We start from the raw sequence: 12,840 nt of genomic DNA on the forward strand, positions 1-12,840 counted from the left end.
TATTCCTGATCTCATAATATAAAGGATGATTAAGGCATGTGTTCAAATGAATTTTGGCCGTGTAAAAAAAAAGTTTCTTGTCCAGATTTGGAAAGAAGTGATGCAGGAGGTCCTTGCTACAGTGGAAACTACGTGTAATGAAATGCTTTTTGGACCAAGAATATTTTTTCTTTCAATGAGATATTTTGTTTAATATCAGTAGCAGATAATGCAATGGAAAGGAAATAAATTCATTTGGACTGGAAAAATTAGTTTCATATGTCACCTATTTTGTTATTTCAGATCTCTTTATATCGAGTTTCCACTGTGTGAATGACTTACTATTTCTGATCTGCCATGCTTACCCTCAAGCCATGGTCTTGCATTTGATAAGTTTGTCTCAGAATTCTGTATTATTGTCTATTTTTTGGTGTTGAAAATTTGTGTTTGTTCTCTCCCATTTGTCTGTCTGTTATCAGGGTGTACTGTCGAGATGGCTGACGAGCAAGAGTGGTCAATTACTCTCCCCAAAAAGTGTCAAGTGTCTGCATGTGGCAGACCCCTGGCAGAATGGGACAGGCATCTCTTCTGCGTTGGCTGCCGTGCTTGCTCTCCCCCAGTCACGTCATGTGACATCTGTGCTCAGTGGAATGCTGAAACTCTGCGAAAATTCAAGGCACTTGTAGGAGACATAATCGACCCTGAGCCTGACGTTGAGGAAGTTGTTGCCAAGGTGGGCAAGGAAAACCAGGGTGATCTGCTTGTTCTGGTACCGGTACAAAGAGATGCTGAGTGGCTTCAGAAGGCGATTTCTGTAGACCAGTCTCAGAGCAGTGGAAAGGATGTGACATCTGGAGTCAAAGAAACAATTTCAGATGCAGTTTCAAATACAGATTTAGAAGCTCGTCAAGTTTTGTCAGTGAGCGGGGTAGGGGTTCCAGTTGCTTCTATAATTCAGGAGAGTGAGGAGACCCAGAAAGAATTGCCCAGGGTGAATGCATCCGATGCGGAGAAACCTTTGCCAGATGGTCCTGCAACCCCACTTGTTGAATCCTGCTCGGAGGATAAAGGGCCTGAAGACAACAGAGATGATCCATCTGATGAAGAGACACCACCCCTTACAGCTCCACCATCAAGTCAATGTGACACTGGGCCGTCAGGTTCCCTGGAGGAGGGAGAGTCATGTGACCTCTTGGACATCACAGAGCAACGGTCTCCTGTGGACCATGGTCAGTCCCCAGATGAAGATGGAGACGGGGGCTGGGTGGACGTTGAAGCAGAGAGACCCGAGGAGGACCAGACATCTGATGCAGAAGGGGTGGAGCCTCGTCCAATTTCAGTACAGACATCTACTGGGGACAAGGAGAAGCCGCCTAAGGATTACGACAGTGATGGATGGGAGGTTTGTGATGATGGTAGAGAGCTTTAGATTATCGCGTTTCGGACAGTCATAGGAAAAACAAACCGTTTTGAGCATGTGCAGAATTGCTTATCGAAATCAATCTTCTTTTATCTGACTTTTCAGTACACATTTTGGCTAATGGGCCATTCCTGCATCTGCTCAATTCATAATGCATCTAGAGCTACTTGATGCAGTGATCTTATGGGGTCGCCATTTTACTTTGTATAGGTTGTGTCTTTGCAGAATCTAAAGCTACTTTGCAACACGGCGCAGGGAGAGAGAATGGCCAGTGCAACATCATCATCCACGTTGCAAATCTAAAGCTTCCAAATCTTGTAATAGTAGTTAGTAGAACTGTAAAAGATTGGCTGGGCACACATGAAATTGGTGCGTGTAATTGAACTAATGAAGTTAAAGAAAAATATATAGATGGTTTCTGTAATGATACTTCCAGTTCTTCAGATTGCATATCGTTTGCATTCTATCACACTATGTTCAATTTTTATCATTTAATGCTTTTCCTCATATGTATTTTTATTATTTGTCATTCAAAATTCCATGGTTGAAAAGAAATGGATTTAATGTGAAAACATAGTTATTTGCAGATGAAAGATATATTTGCCTATTTTTTGTAGTCTTGAATACAGTTGTACAAAATGCACTAGATCAATTTTTGTTGCCAGGATGTTTTGTAACTGGTGCATTTCGTATTTCATATCCACCATGGACTGCATCCCTCTTGTGAATGGATATAATAATCATGCAATGAAGATGATCTGAGGTTCATTAGTTTTGCTCCTTTCATTCATTCCCCTCTTTAGATTCATGCCGATGATGAGCCATCCCCTCAGCATTCTGAAGATACTGCCTCTGAAGCAAACAGTGCCCAAGCCTCTGAAGAAGAAGATTTGAGAGAAGGTATGTGTCAAGATTCTTGTCTCCAAATCGAGAAGTAGTACAGTGGACTCCTTTTATAATAGTCCAGGCGCAGGGACCCAGAAAAAATGACTTCGTTCAACCCACCCCGCAGAAAAGGTTTGACTGCATAGGGTGGTCGGTTGGACTCTCTGGAACACCCCTAGGTAGTATGTGATTCGAAATTGTGGTATCAATAAAATTTTACAGGCCATTTTAGTTGCGACAAGACCTTATTGTTCGAAAAAGAGTCTGCTCACGCCAAGACTACTACACGCACCACTAGCACTGCTACAGGCGCCAGTGCCAGTGGTGCGTGTAGTAGTCTTAGCGCACGCAGACTTTTTCCTCGGCAAACAAGGGTTTTTGCCAGCAAACTCACTAGCTGAGGTCAGTGTAGTTTAGTTTCTAGCCGTTTTTATTTCGTGTATATTTTTTCCGAGTTGCAGCAAGCCGAGTGAGGTTGTATACCCAGTGATTGTGACCCCAAACCGTTCGGGCGTCGCAATCACTTGGTATGCGCCTTCACTCGGCTTAGCACAATAAAGTGGGCTTCTACACATGCGCAAGCTGCAACTCGGAGAGATGAAAACGAAATAAAAACGACTAGAAACTAGACTGGGGTCGGTTACGGCTGGCACTGAAAATTACAACATAATCACAGTTTTTTTGCAGTTATTTCATGAATAATTCCTCAAAACACCGTAAAACCATATATATATATATATGTTACTAGAGATGTCAGCAAAACAATGGGATACATTGTAAGTTAAAATATTGTGCATGGTTATCATGGTAACCAGATGTATACAGGTGATTGATAATCCAAAAAATGCCTCAAACTGCTGCAAACTTTGGTATTTTTTTGTTCAGTTTTTTTTTTTTTTTGTAGATAGGTGAATTAAAAACAAACATTTCTATTGATTATTGTTCAAAAAAGTTTTTTTCCTGTTGCCATGGCAACCAGTAATATCCAATCAGGATTCAGCCGTCAATACTTAAGAACTAATGCCCATATTTTCAAAAAGCTCAATAAGCATGTCATTCTGCATAATTGTACCATTTACCGTACTTTTAACACATATTTGACTTCAAATTACAGGCAAATGTTGTTTCCAGCAATGTATGGACACAAAATTCCCTTCAAAATCTATGTTAATACAGAGAGCAAAGCCGACGATATTCTGATATTAGCTTTTTAGAGTATATATTTACAGAGAAATGGTTATTCGAAACAACCTTGGAAAAGAGCAGAAGAAAGCAATTGATTGTTCTTGTTCTTAAAGGAAATTTATTCAAGAATGCAGATAAATTCCTTTCTAAAGAAGGAATATACACGTACACTGCATTATCCATCAATGGAATTAAAAGCGTACTTTTCATTGGTGAGCTAATATTTGGACAACTTGTGGTGATATTTCATAATCAAGTTCGAATTACCAATTCTTTGTTAAATATGAATTCAATTTTACATTTCTCGTTAAGCCTGTTACTAGAGCTCACAGTGTGATGGATTGACTTTCAGTACTTCGTTATACATATATATATATATATATATATATATATATATATATATATATATATACACACAAGTATTTTAGCTTTATTTTCAACAAGTTTATTTGTGGATCGAGGTATTTGTGAATCAGGGTATTTTAAGGACGTCTCAGGGTCAGACAATTCAGACAATCAGACAACTTTCTGTCTCAAATATACTATCAGCATTTATGTTTGTACCACACCAGCGTGCGATAAAAGTGAAAAAAGCAAAGCCGACGATATTCTGATATTAGCTTTTTAGAGTATATATTTACAGAGAAATGGTTATTCGAAACAACCTTGGAAAAGAGCAGAAGAAAGCAATTGATTGTTCTTGTTCTTAATCAGGGTATTTTAAGGACGTCTCAGGGTCAGACAATTCAGAAAATCAGACAACTTTCTGTCTAAAATATACCATCAGCATTTATGTTTGTACCACACCGACGTGCGATAAAAGTGAAAAAAAAATATCTTGAGTGTAAATACATTTTCGTGCTTTTCGTGGACTGTAAGTGAATCATTCTGTTTGTTATAGGCTATATCTAAAGTGTAGATACATTTTTGTGCTTTTCGTGGACTGTAAGTGCACGAAATTTGATTCATTCTGTCGATATAGGGTATATTATTTGGACAACTTATGGTGATATTTCATAACCAAGTTCGAATCGTCAGTTCTTTGTTCGATATGAATTTCTTGTTATGCCTGTTACTAGAGCTCACAGTGTGACTGACTTTCAGTACTTTGTTATACATTACAGTACAAGTTTTGTAACTTTTTTGTTCAACAATTTTATTTGTGGATCAGGGTATTTTAAGGACATTTCGGGCTCAGATAACTTTCTATTTTCCACAGTCATTTATAAGTTTGCCTACCCTACATGACCCAACATTTCTCAAGGTTACCCACTGAGGGCACTATTTCCCAAAATATAAAAAATACATAGAAAATATGCTAAAATCATGTTTTTTCTTTCTATTTCTTTATCCCCAGTAAATATGTTGTTATTTTATATTAATCATTTTCATATTTACTACAAAGGAAGAGCAAGTCAACGTTCACTATTTGTTATGGTTGAAATTTCTCAAGGTCAACATGTGGGGGCGTAATTCATTACAATAATAATTATAAAGAAATATATGAAACCTATTACGTATTGCTTGGAATGGGTGCATATATTTGTATCACATTTCATACATGTATTTCCAGAATACTGAAATTTTAAGTTTACAGATTGATATTATGATAAACAAATGATATTCCAGCAAAGCTTGTGTGAAGATAACACAAAATAAAAAGGTAATCTTTGAAAAATGCTGTATTTTCGATTATTTCTATTATATCAATTGTTTGATGCCTATGTTATATAGAAAATAAAGGAAATAATAAGACGACCATTTCAGGGTAATTCTCAACCATAATTACTTCACATTTCTTTCCTTTAGCAAACTATAGCCAAGAAAACCCCAATTTCATCCATAATTATATTGTTAACTGAAATTGAAACAGAAAATCATACAAAATCTGACTAACATGGTTGTCAGTTTACGGTTGCCATAGCAAACAGGAATATCGGACATACCTAACTTATATATCAAAATGTTTGTAATAAGATTTTAGGAAAAGCCACCAAATTTGGTTGAAATCGGGTAAAGGGTTTAGGAGCGGCAAATGGAAGATATGGTAGGGGGCACAATGTGCCCCCCCCCCCCCCTTGGGCTTTATAGGGTTAAACTACCCACCTCAACACTACAAAGTTAACCTGGATAAAACGGATAGGACCCCTAAGATTTTCCCTCATTCTCTCCTTAATAGCATTAATTCATTACTGCACGTTTTAATACAAATTTACATGTCATGACTTTTCATTTTGTTTTTTTATTTTTAACCCTAGCTTACCAACGTGTAAAAGTACGCTTTTAATTCCATTGATGGATAATGCAGTGTACGTGTATATTCCTTCTTTAGAAAGGAATTAATCTGCATTCTTGAATAAATTTCCTTTAAGAACAAGAACAATCAATTGCTTTCTTCTGCTCTTTGCCAAGGTTGTTTCGAATAACCATTTCTCTGTAAATATATACTCTAAAAAGCTAATATCAGAATATCGTCGGCTTTGCTCTCTGTATTAACATAGATTTTGAAGGGAATTTTGTGTCCATACATTGCTGGAAACAACATTTGCCTGTAATTTGAAGTCAAATATGTGTTAAAAGTACGGTAAATGGTACAATTATGCAGAATGACATGCTTATTGAGCTTTTTGAAAATATGGGCATTAGTTCTTAAGTATTGACAGCTGAATCCTGATTGGATATTACTGGTTGCCATGGCAACAGGAAAAAACTTTTTTGAACAATAATCAATGGAAATGTTTGTTTTTAATTCACCTATCTACAAAAAAAAAACTGAACAAAAAATACCAAAGTTTGCAGCAGTTGGAGGCATTTTTTGGATTATCAATCACCTGTATACATCTGGTTACCATGGTAACCATGCACAATATTTTAACTTACAATGTATCCCATTGTTTTGCTGACATCTCTAGCAACATATATATATATATATATATATATATATATATGGTTTTATGGTGTTTTGAGGAATTATTCATGAAATAACTGCAAAAAAACTGTGATTATGTTGTAATTTTCAGTGCCAGCCGTAACCGACCCCAGTCTAGTTTCTAGTCGTTTTTATTTCGTTTTCATCTCTCCGAGTTGCAGCTTGCGCATGTGTAGAAGCCCACTTTATTGTGCTAAGCCGAGCGAAGGCGCATACCAAGTGATTGCGACGCCCGAACGGTTTGGGGTCACAATCACTGGGTATGCAACCTCACTCGGCTTGCTGCAACTCGGAAAAAATATACACGAAATAAAAACGGCTAGAAACTAAACTACACTGACCTCAGCTAGTGAGTTTGCTGGCAAAAACCCTTGTTTGCCGAGGAAAAAGTCTGCGTGCGCTAAGACTACTACACGCACCACTGGCACTGGCGCCTGTAGCAGTGCTAGTGGTGCGTGTAGTAGTCTTGGCGTGAGCAGACTCTTTTTCGAACAATAAGGTCTTGTCGCAACTAAAATGGCCTGTAAAATTTTATTGATACCACAATTTCGAATCACATACTACCTGGGGGTGTTCCTGGAGGTCCCATCTACCACTCTGTGTGGTCAAACCTTTTCTGCGGGGTGGGTTGAACGAACTCCTTAATTAAGGCCCGTACAGGAATTAGCGCCTTGACTATAATGAAGACTTTGGGACCAGCAGTTCTTTTTTTTTTTCATTATATCAAAATTTTGTCATAACCAAACAAATTAGAAAGCAATCTGAGAGCCCAGACCTCTGCTAAGCAGCTAATTTCCACCCATTACAAACATGATCTTCTCTCTGAAAATCATCCAATTTCTCAATATAAATGGAAGCCTTTTGTGTATGTCATCAGCTTCCAGCTGCCGACGCCTGTTTTCGTAGGAAATGTACACAAATTGCACCCATTCGGGCGTGACATGCAGTTGCAAAAATTGGTGCGGCTTTGTGATGGCACATGCAGACATGCAAATGGGGTTAAAGGTGCAAATCCATGATCAACTTCTGGCTAGGAGTCATCCGGGCAAGGGATGTAAAGTTATTTAAATACAGGGAGTAAAGTTTGGTCCAGTGAGGAGGATTTTGAGGAGGTTCCCTGTGGTTGAGTTTGCAATCACCCTATGTTCCAGTTTCAAAAGTTGCACAGCCAAATCAAAGTGAATTGACATATTTTTAAAAGTATAGAGTATTTTTAGACAGTGAACACGGTAACCCCAAAACTTTTTGACCCTCAAATGCAAGTAAGCATCTAGCTCCCCTCTCCACCAGTTATCTAGTTTTCATGCCATGTGACAGCTCTCTGAATTAAAATACTATATATGGTAAATGCTACATATACATTGCATGTTTTTGTTTGTTTGTTTGTTTGTTGTTTTTTTTTACAGCTGTACTTCCACACTCAGTTGGAATGTAAGAATGTGCCAAAAATATTAACTCTTATCCCCACATGAAAGTGATGTGAGACATGCTATGAGCTACGCAGTGTGTTAACAAGCTGCATGATAATACTGGACTACATTATCGCTAATAAAACCACACACAAAATTATTGGGAAGTCATACAGTAATAACGATTTCATCTTGTACGCTATAGACCATGCCCTTTATATAGGTAAATTTATCAGCATTGCTTCAAGGTTAAAAGAAGATCGTACTGACTGATATATCATTCTGCTTCTTTAGATGCAGCTGCGGCAGAGGAGCTACCCCATGAGGAGATTTCGCCAAACTTGCCACCTAGTCCAGACTCCCAGCCTAGTCCAGATTCTCAGCCTAGTCCAGACTCTCAGCCAAGTCCAGACTCCCAACCTAGTCCAGACTCTCAGCCTAGTCCCAACTCTCAGTCTGTTCCAGACTCCCAGCCTAGTCCAGACTCCCAGCCTAGTCCGGACTCTCAACCTAGTCCAGACTCCCATTCTAGTCCGGACTCTCAACCTAGTCCAGACTCTCAGCCTATTCCAGACTCCCAGCAGCAACCCCCTGAGTCAAGCACACTGCTTGACTGTGGAGATCAGAGGTCCGCTGCTCCTAAGGAAGACAGTCAGGCCCTTCCTGTAAAAGTCGAACCCTGCACTCCTGTCAAAACAGATATTTCTGAGGGTGGCGACAGCATCACATACTTAACCCGGCGATCATCCAGAGTTGGTGATGCACATAGCAGTGAAGACAACAAGAAGCAGCTCCGCATCAAGAGCACCACTGATGACACTCGGAGCCCTGAGAAGAAGTATATATTTAATTGTCATCTGTGCTACGAGTCATTCACAGACAGACTGCTCCTCCAGAAGCACCAGGAATGTCACCAGTCGGCCAGCCGCTTCTTTTGTGATATATGCAAGAGGACGTTTAAAGCGAAGAGGTACCTGGTCCGGCACAGACGCGATATTCATGGCATTAAACCGGAGGGCAGAAAGGCTTCCTCAGCCAGGGCCCGCGCTGGGAGAAACTCTGGAAGACCTGCAGGTGACAGCAGTGGGCGAGGAATTAGCTCATCAGTCAGGAAATTCAAGTGTATTGTGTGTAGCAAATTCTACTTAACCCGAGATTATCTTGTCCAACACAAGAAAGTGGTGCATGGTATTAAACCCACATTTAGCAGGATAGGGAGGAAGTCTAGTCAAAATCAGTCATCTGTCAGATTCCCCTGTGAGGTGTGTGAGAAGACCTTCAAATATAAGAGGGATCTCGTCCAGCACAAGAAAGTGAAACATGGCATTAAACCTACCCGTACATTGGGCAGGGCTGGTCCAAAGCAGGCCAGAGATGGGACATTTGGGAAATCCCCTGGTAAGAAATCTGTACTAGAAAATCGCCCCTCTGTCAGTAGAGTTCCTTGTGACGTGTGTAAGAAGACCTATGCTACTAAGGGGCAAGTTATCCGACACAAGCAAGAGGCACATGGTATTTCACCTAGCCGCAAAAAGGTAGGTCAGAATCTTGCGTCCGGCAAAAGAGTTTCTTGTGATGTGTGTAAGAAAACCTTTGGCAATAAGCACCATGCTGCCCGACACAAGAGAGAGGTACATGATAAGTTACCTAGATTAGACAGGGTTGGTCCGAATCGTGCTAGACGTGGGCCCACATCAAAGAAAAAACAGGACAACGTACTGGAAAGTCGATCTAAAGTCGGTAGATTTTCTTGTGATGTGTGTAATAAGACCTTGACTACTAAGGAAAATGTCATCAGACACAAGAAAGAGGTTCATGGTATTCCTAGACGTGAAAAAGTTGGTCAGAATCTTGCTGGACATAGGGGGACATCTAAAACCCACCGTAGTGATAAGCACATACTGAAAAATAACTCTTTAGTCAGTAGAGTTCCTTGTGACGTTTGTACAAAGACCTTTACTACTAAGGCCCATGTTACACGGCACAAAATAGAGGTTCATCATATTTTACCTACTCGTAGACGTGGCAAGGATGGTCAGAATCTCGCTAGACATAGGGGCACACCTGAAAAAACCCTGAGTGACAAGAATACACTGGAAAATCACCATTCAGTCAGAATGTTTCCCTGTAACTTGTGTAACAAGACCTTCTCTAGTGAGGGATATGTTACCCGACACAAGAACTTAAAGCATGGTATTTTGCCTACTCCTGTAGCACGTGACGCATCAGGCAAGAGATTTCCATGTGATGTGTGTGGGAAATTGTTTGGAAGAGCAAGGTATGTTACCCAACACAAGAAAACTGTACATGGTCTTAAATCTGCGTCTCGAAAATGTGCTGTAAAAATGGCTCATGAAGGAAGGAAAGTAACCCATAGTGATGACGAACAGCACACACTATATGACCATGTCAAATTACAGAATACCCGCAAGATTAAGAAATTTGTTTCAGAGCATGCAAGAGTCAAAGGCCATGAGAAAAAGGGCTCAAAGCTGCAATGCCCATTGTGTTCGACACATTTCCTGATGTGGGTGCACCTTCGTAAACACATGGACAGTGCCCATGGACTTAAATTCTCCCATTTCCTGGAGTTCCTGCAGGAGAGGCACAACCTAGAGGAATGTATGACTGTTCATGGGCGTCAAGTTGAGCGCAGTGATGTGTGCCAGAAAGAGACTGAGTCTCTAGATAGTCAATCTGAGTCTCTAGATAGTCAATCTGAAAATGATCTTTCCACTGACACTGAAGTACCTAATCTCCTTCCTGATAGTGGAAGTAAGCGTCGGGTAAGAAAAAGAAGTTCTTCTAGTGAGCAAAGCAGTCAGGAAAGCCACTCTGATGTTGATACAGGTGCTAAGAGAGCCAGAACATCTCGCTACGAGTGCCGGCAGTGTTCACTACCGTTTGATCACGAGGATTCAATCCATGGATCCACGGATGTCTGCCTAAAGTGCTTCAGTGCCAATAAGACCACTGGTCTGAAGTGTGGCACCTGCAAGTTATATTTTGAAAGTTCATCTCTGCTGATAAAGCATATTTTGAGTCATGAAACAGAAGATGAAGGGCATTCTTCCAATAACCTTCATGGCTATGTCTCACTTCCGTACCTCTCTTTGTCTAAATCATCGCATGCTGAGAAACGTACGGCGTTGTCAAAGTCATCGCATGCTGAGAAACACATGGCTTTATCGAAATCATCGCATGCTGAGAAACATACGGCTTTGTCAAAATCATCGCATGTTGAGAAACATACGGCGAAGGTAACACCAATTTCTGCAAACCGTGGCAGTGTCACACCCCAAGAAGAAAGCCCCGCTGTCAGTGGTCAACAGTGCTGCAAGTGTGGAGGGCAGAGAATCCCCTCTAGTGAGCTTCACAAGCATGCACGCACCCACCTTGTCTCCAAGTCTGAGTTCCAGTGCAACACGTGTCGGGAAATATCTGCAGACCTGGACGAGATAGAAGAACACATAGCTGTGGCCCATGAAGGGCCCTGCTCGTTCACTGTGGTTAATCGCTCCTACCAGTGTAAAGGATGCAACCAGAGCTTTGACAACTTTCTGGAGGCTCAAAAGCATGTGCTGTCCACGGATGCCGCATGCAAGCACGCTTGCTCACATTGCCGCATGTCGTTTGACCGTCAGGGCGACCTGATGGTGCACCTGGTCAAGGTGCACTCTATTTACCTGGAGTGTGGCCGTTGCTCTGCACAGTTTGCCCGTCAAGAAGACCTGCAAAACCACATGAAACTGCACAAGGGCAACATGGGTTAGTGAGATTCGAATCATCGCTGTAGCACTGTCCGTTGGTGCTATCTCTGTGAGCCTGAGTTTGCATGTCACATGTTCGTGTCCACTATGGGAAGTGCCTTGATGGCTGTTTCTGTTGTTTAATGTTTCACTATTCATGCAAACATTCCCATAATGTATTTCATTGGAAAACAGAAGGATTTCACCATGTTTTCTGGCCTTACACCTTGAATGAGTGTCTAAGCATGGTTGTTCGTTCCCGGATTAGGATCACATTGAAGGCACATACACTTACAGACTGATACTGTATGTGAATATGAAAGTTATGTGCAGATATTACTGTGGTGTATTCTATGTTTGCTTCATGGCATTATTCTTTCCCACCACAGCCATCCAGTTCTCCAAAATTCTTGGGGTTCACAACTTTTCTCCTGTTTCAGGCCAACAAACCCCAGTGTAAATAAAATATCACCAATAGATTTGATGTGCACAATACTTTTGAAGCTTGTGCTAGTCTGTCACATGGATTATATTAGTGTAGTATGGCTCATGCTGAGCAGGAGTAGGTTAAGGAACTGCTGTATACACCATATATTTTGCGAGTCTAAGTTTTTGTGAATTGGAAATTTCCGACGATTTCGCGAGTGCTTAAATTCGCGATCGTGGAGGCCTGTACCGAACAGAGAAGTGTGTACGTGCACATCACATTCACAATGGGATCAGAGTCAATATTTTTGCATGTCTTTGATTTGAGAATAGCACCTGACTCGCGAAATTCGCGATGATAACCTCGCGAAATATTCGGCGTATACAGTAAACAGCAGGTGACTATAGTTTGACGTATCTGAACACTTTTGTCCATGTGTCTGGAAATCAAGGGCAGAATATAGGGAAAGTACAGTATTATGGGAGATATACATACACATTGTACAGAATGTATGTAAAATGTCTCTAAATTTGTTTGAACAAATGCTACATGTATATAAGGATCACCGTCAAAGTAACATTACTCGTGGGTGTGAGGAGTAGCAACAGCTGCTGTATGAAAGAAGTGACTGAGAAAAAAAAGGGGAACAATTTAGTGTGTATCTGAGACAGTTGGCTTGTATGTGTAGGCATTTAAGACTGAATTTTAATAGATCAATAAAGAAGCATATGATTCCCTCATGCCAATCATTTGTTATCAGTGTCAGCAAATTCTGTTCAAATAATTCACTCTTGAGGGAATTCCTTCAGGAGTATTCATGGTAATGTTGAAACCTGTGATGAGCTAGCAAGAAGGTA

General features: G+C 40.5%; 1 protein-coding gene across 1 annotated transcript; it reads left to right on the forward strand.

The window, feature by feature from the left end:
- The first annotated feature begins 472 nt into the window (after nt 1-472).
- Nucleotides 473-11,662, forward strand: LOC139710441 (uncharacterized). The gene is made up of 3 exons (XM_071622356.1): nt 473-1,381; nt 2,203-2,299; nt 8,102-11,662. The coding sequence occupies exons 1-3, from the start codon at nt 473-475 to the stop codon at nt 11,578-11,580; spliced, it is 4,485 nt and encodes a 1,494-aa protein (XP_071478457.1). The 3' UTR covers nt 11,581-11,662.
- Nucleotides 11,663-12,840: the final 1,178 nt, after the last annotated feature.

This window comes from Diadema antillarum, unplaced genomic scaffold, assembly GCF_040938485.1.
Source record: "Diadema antillarum isolate AM-2024a unplaced genomic scaffold, OU_Dant_1.0 seq00001533_RagTag, whole genome shotgun sequence".
NCBI classification, from domain to species: domain Eukaryota; kingdom Metazoa; phylum Echinodermata; class Echinoidea; order Diadematoida; family Diadematidae; genus Diadema; species Diadema antillarum.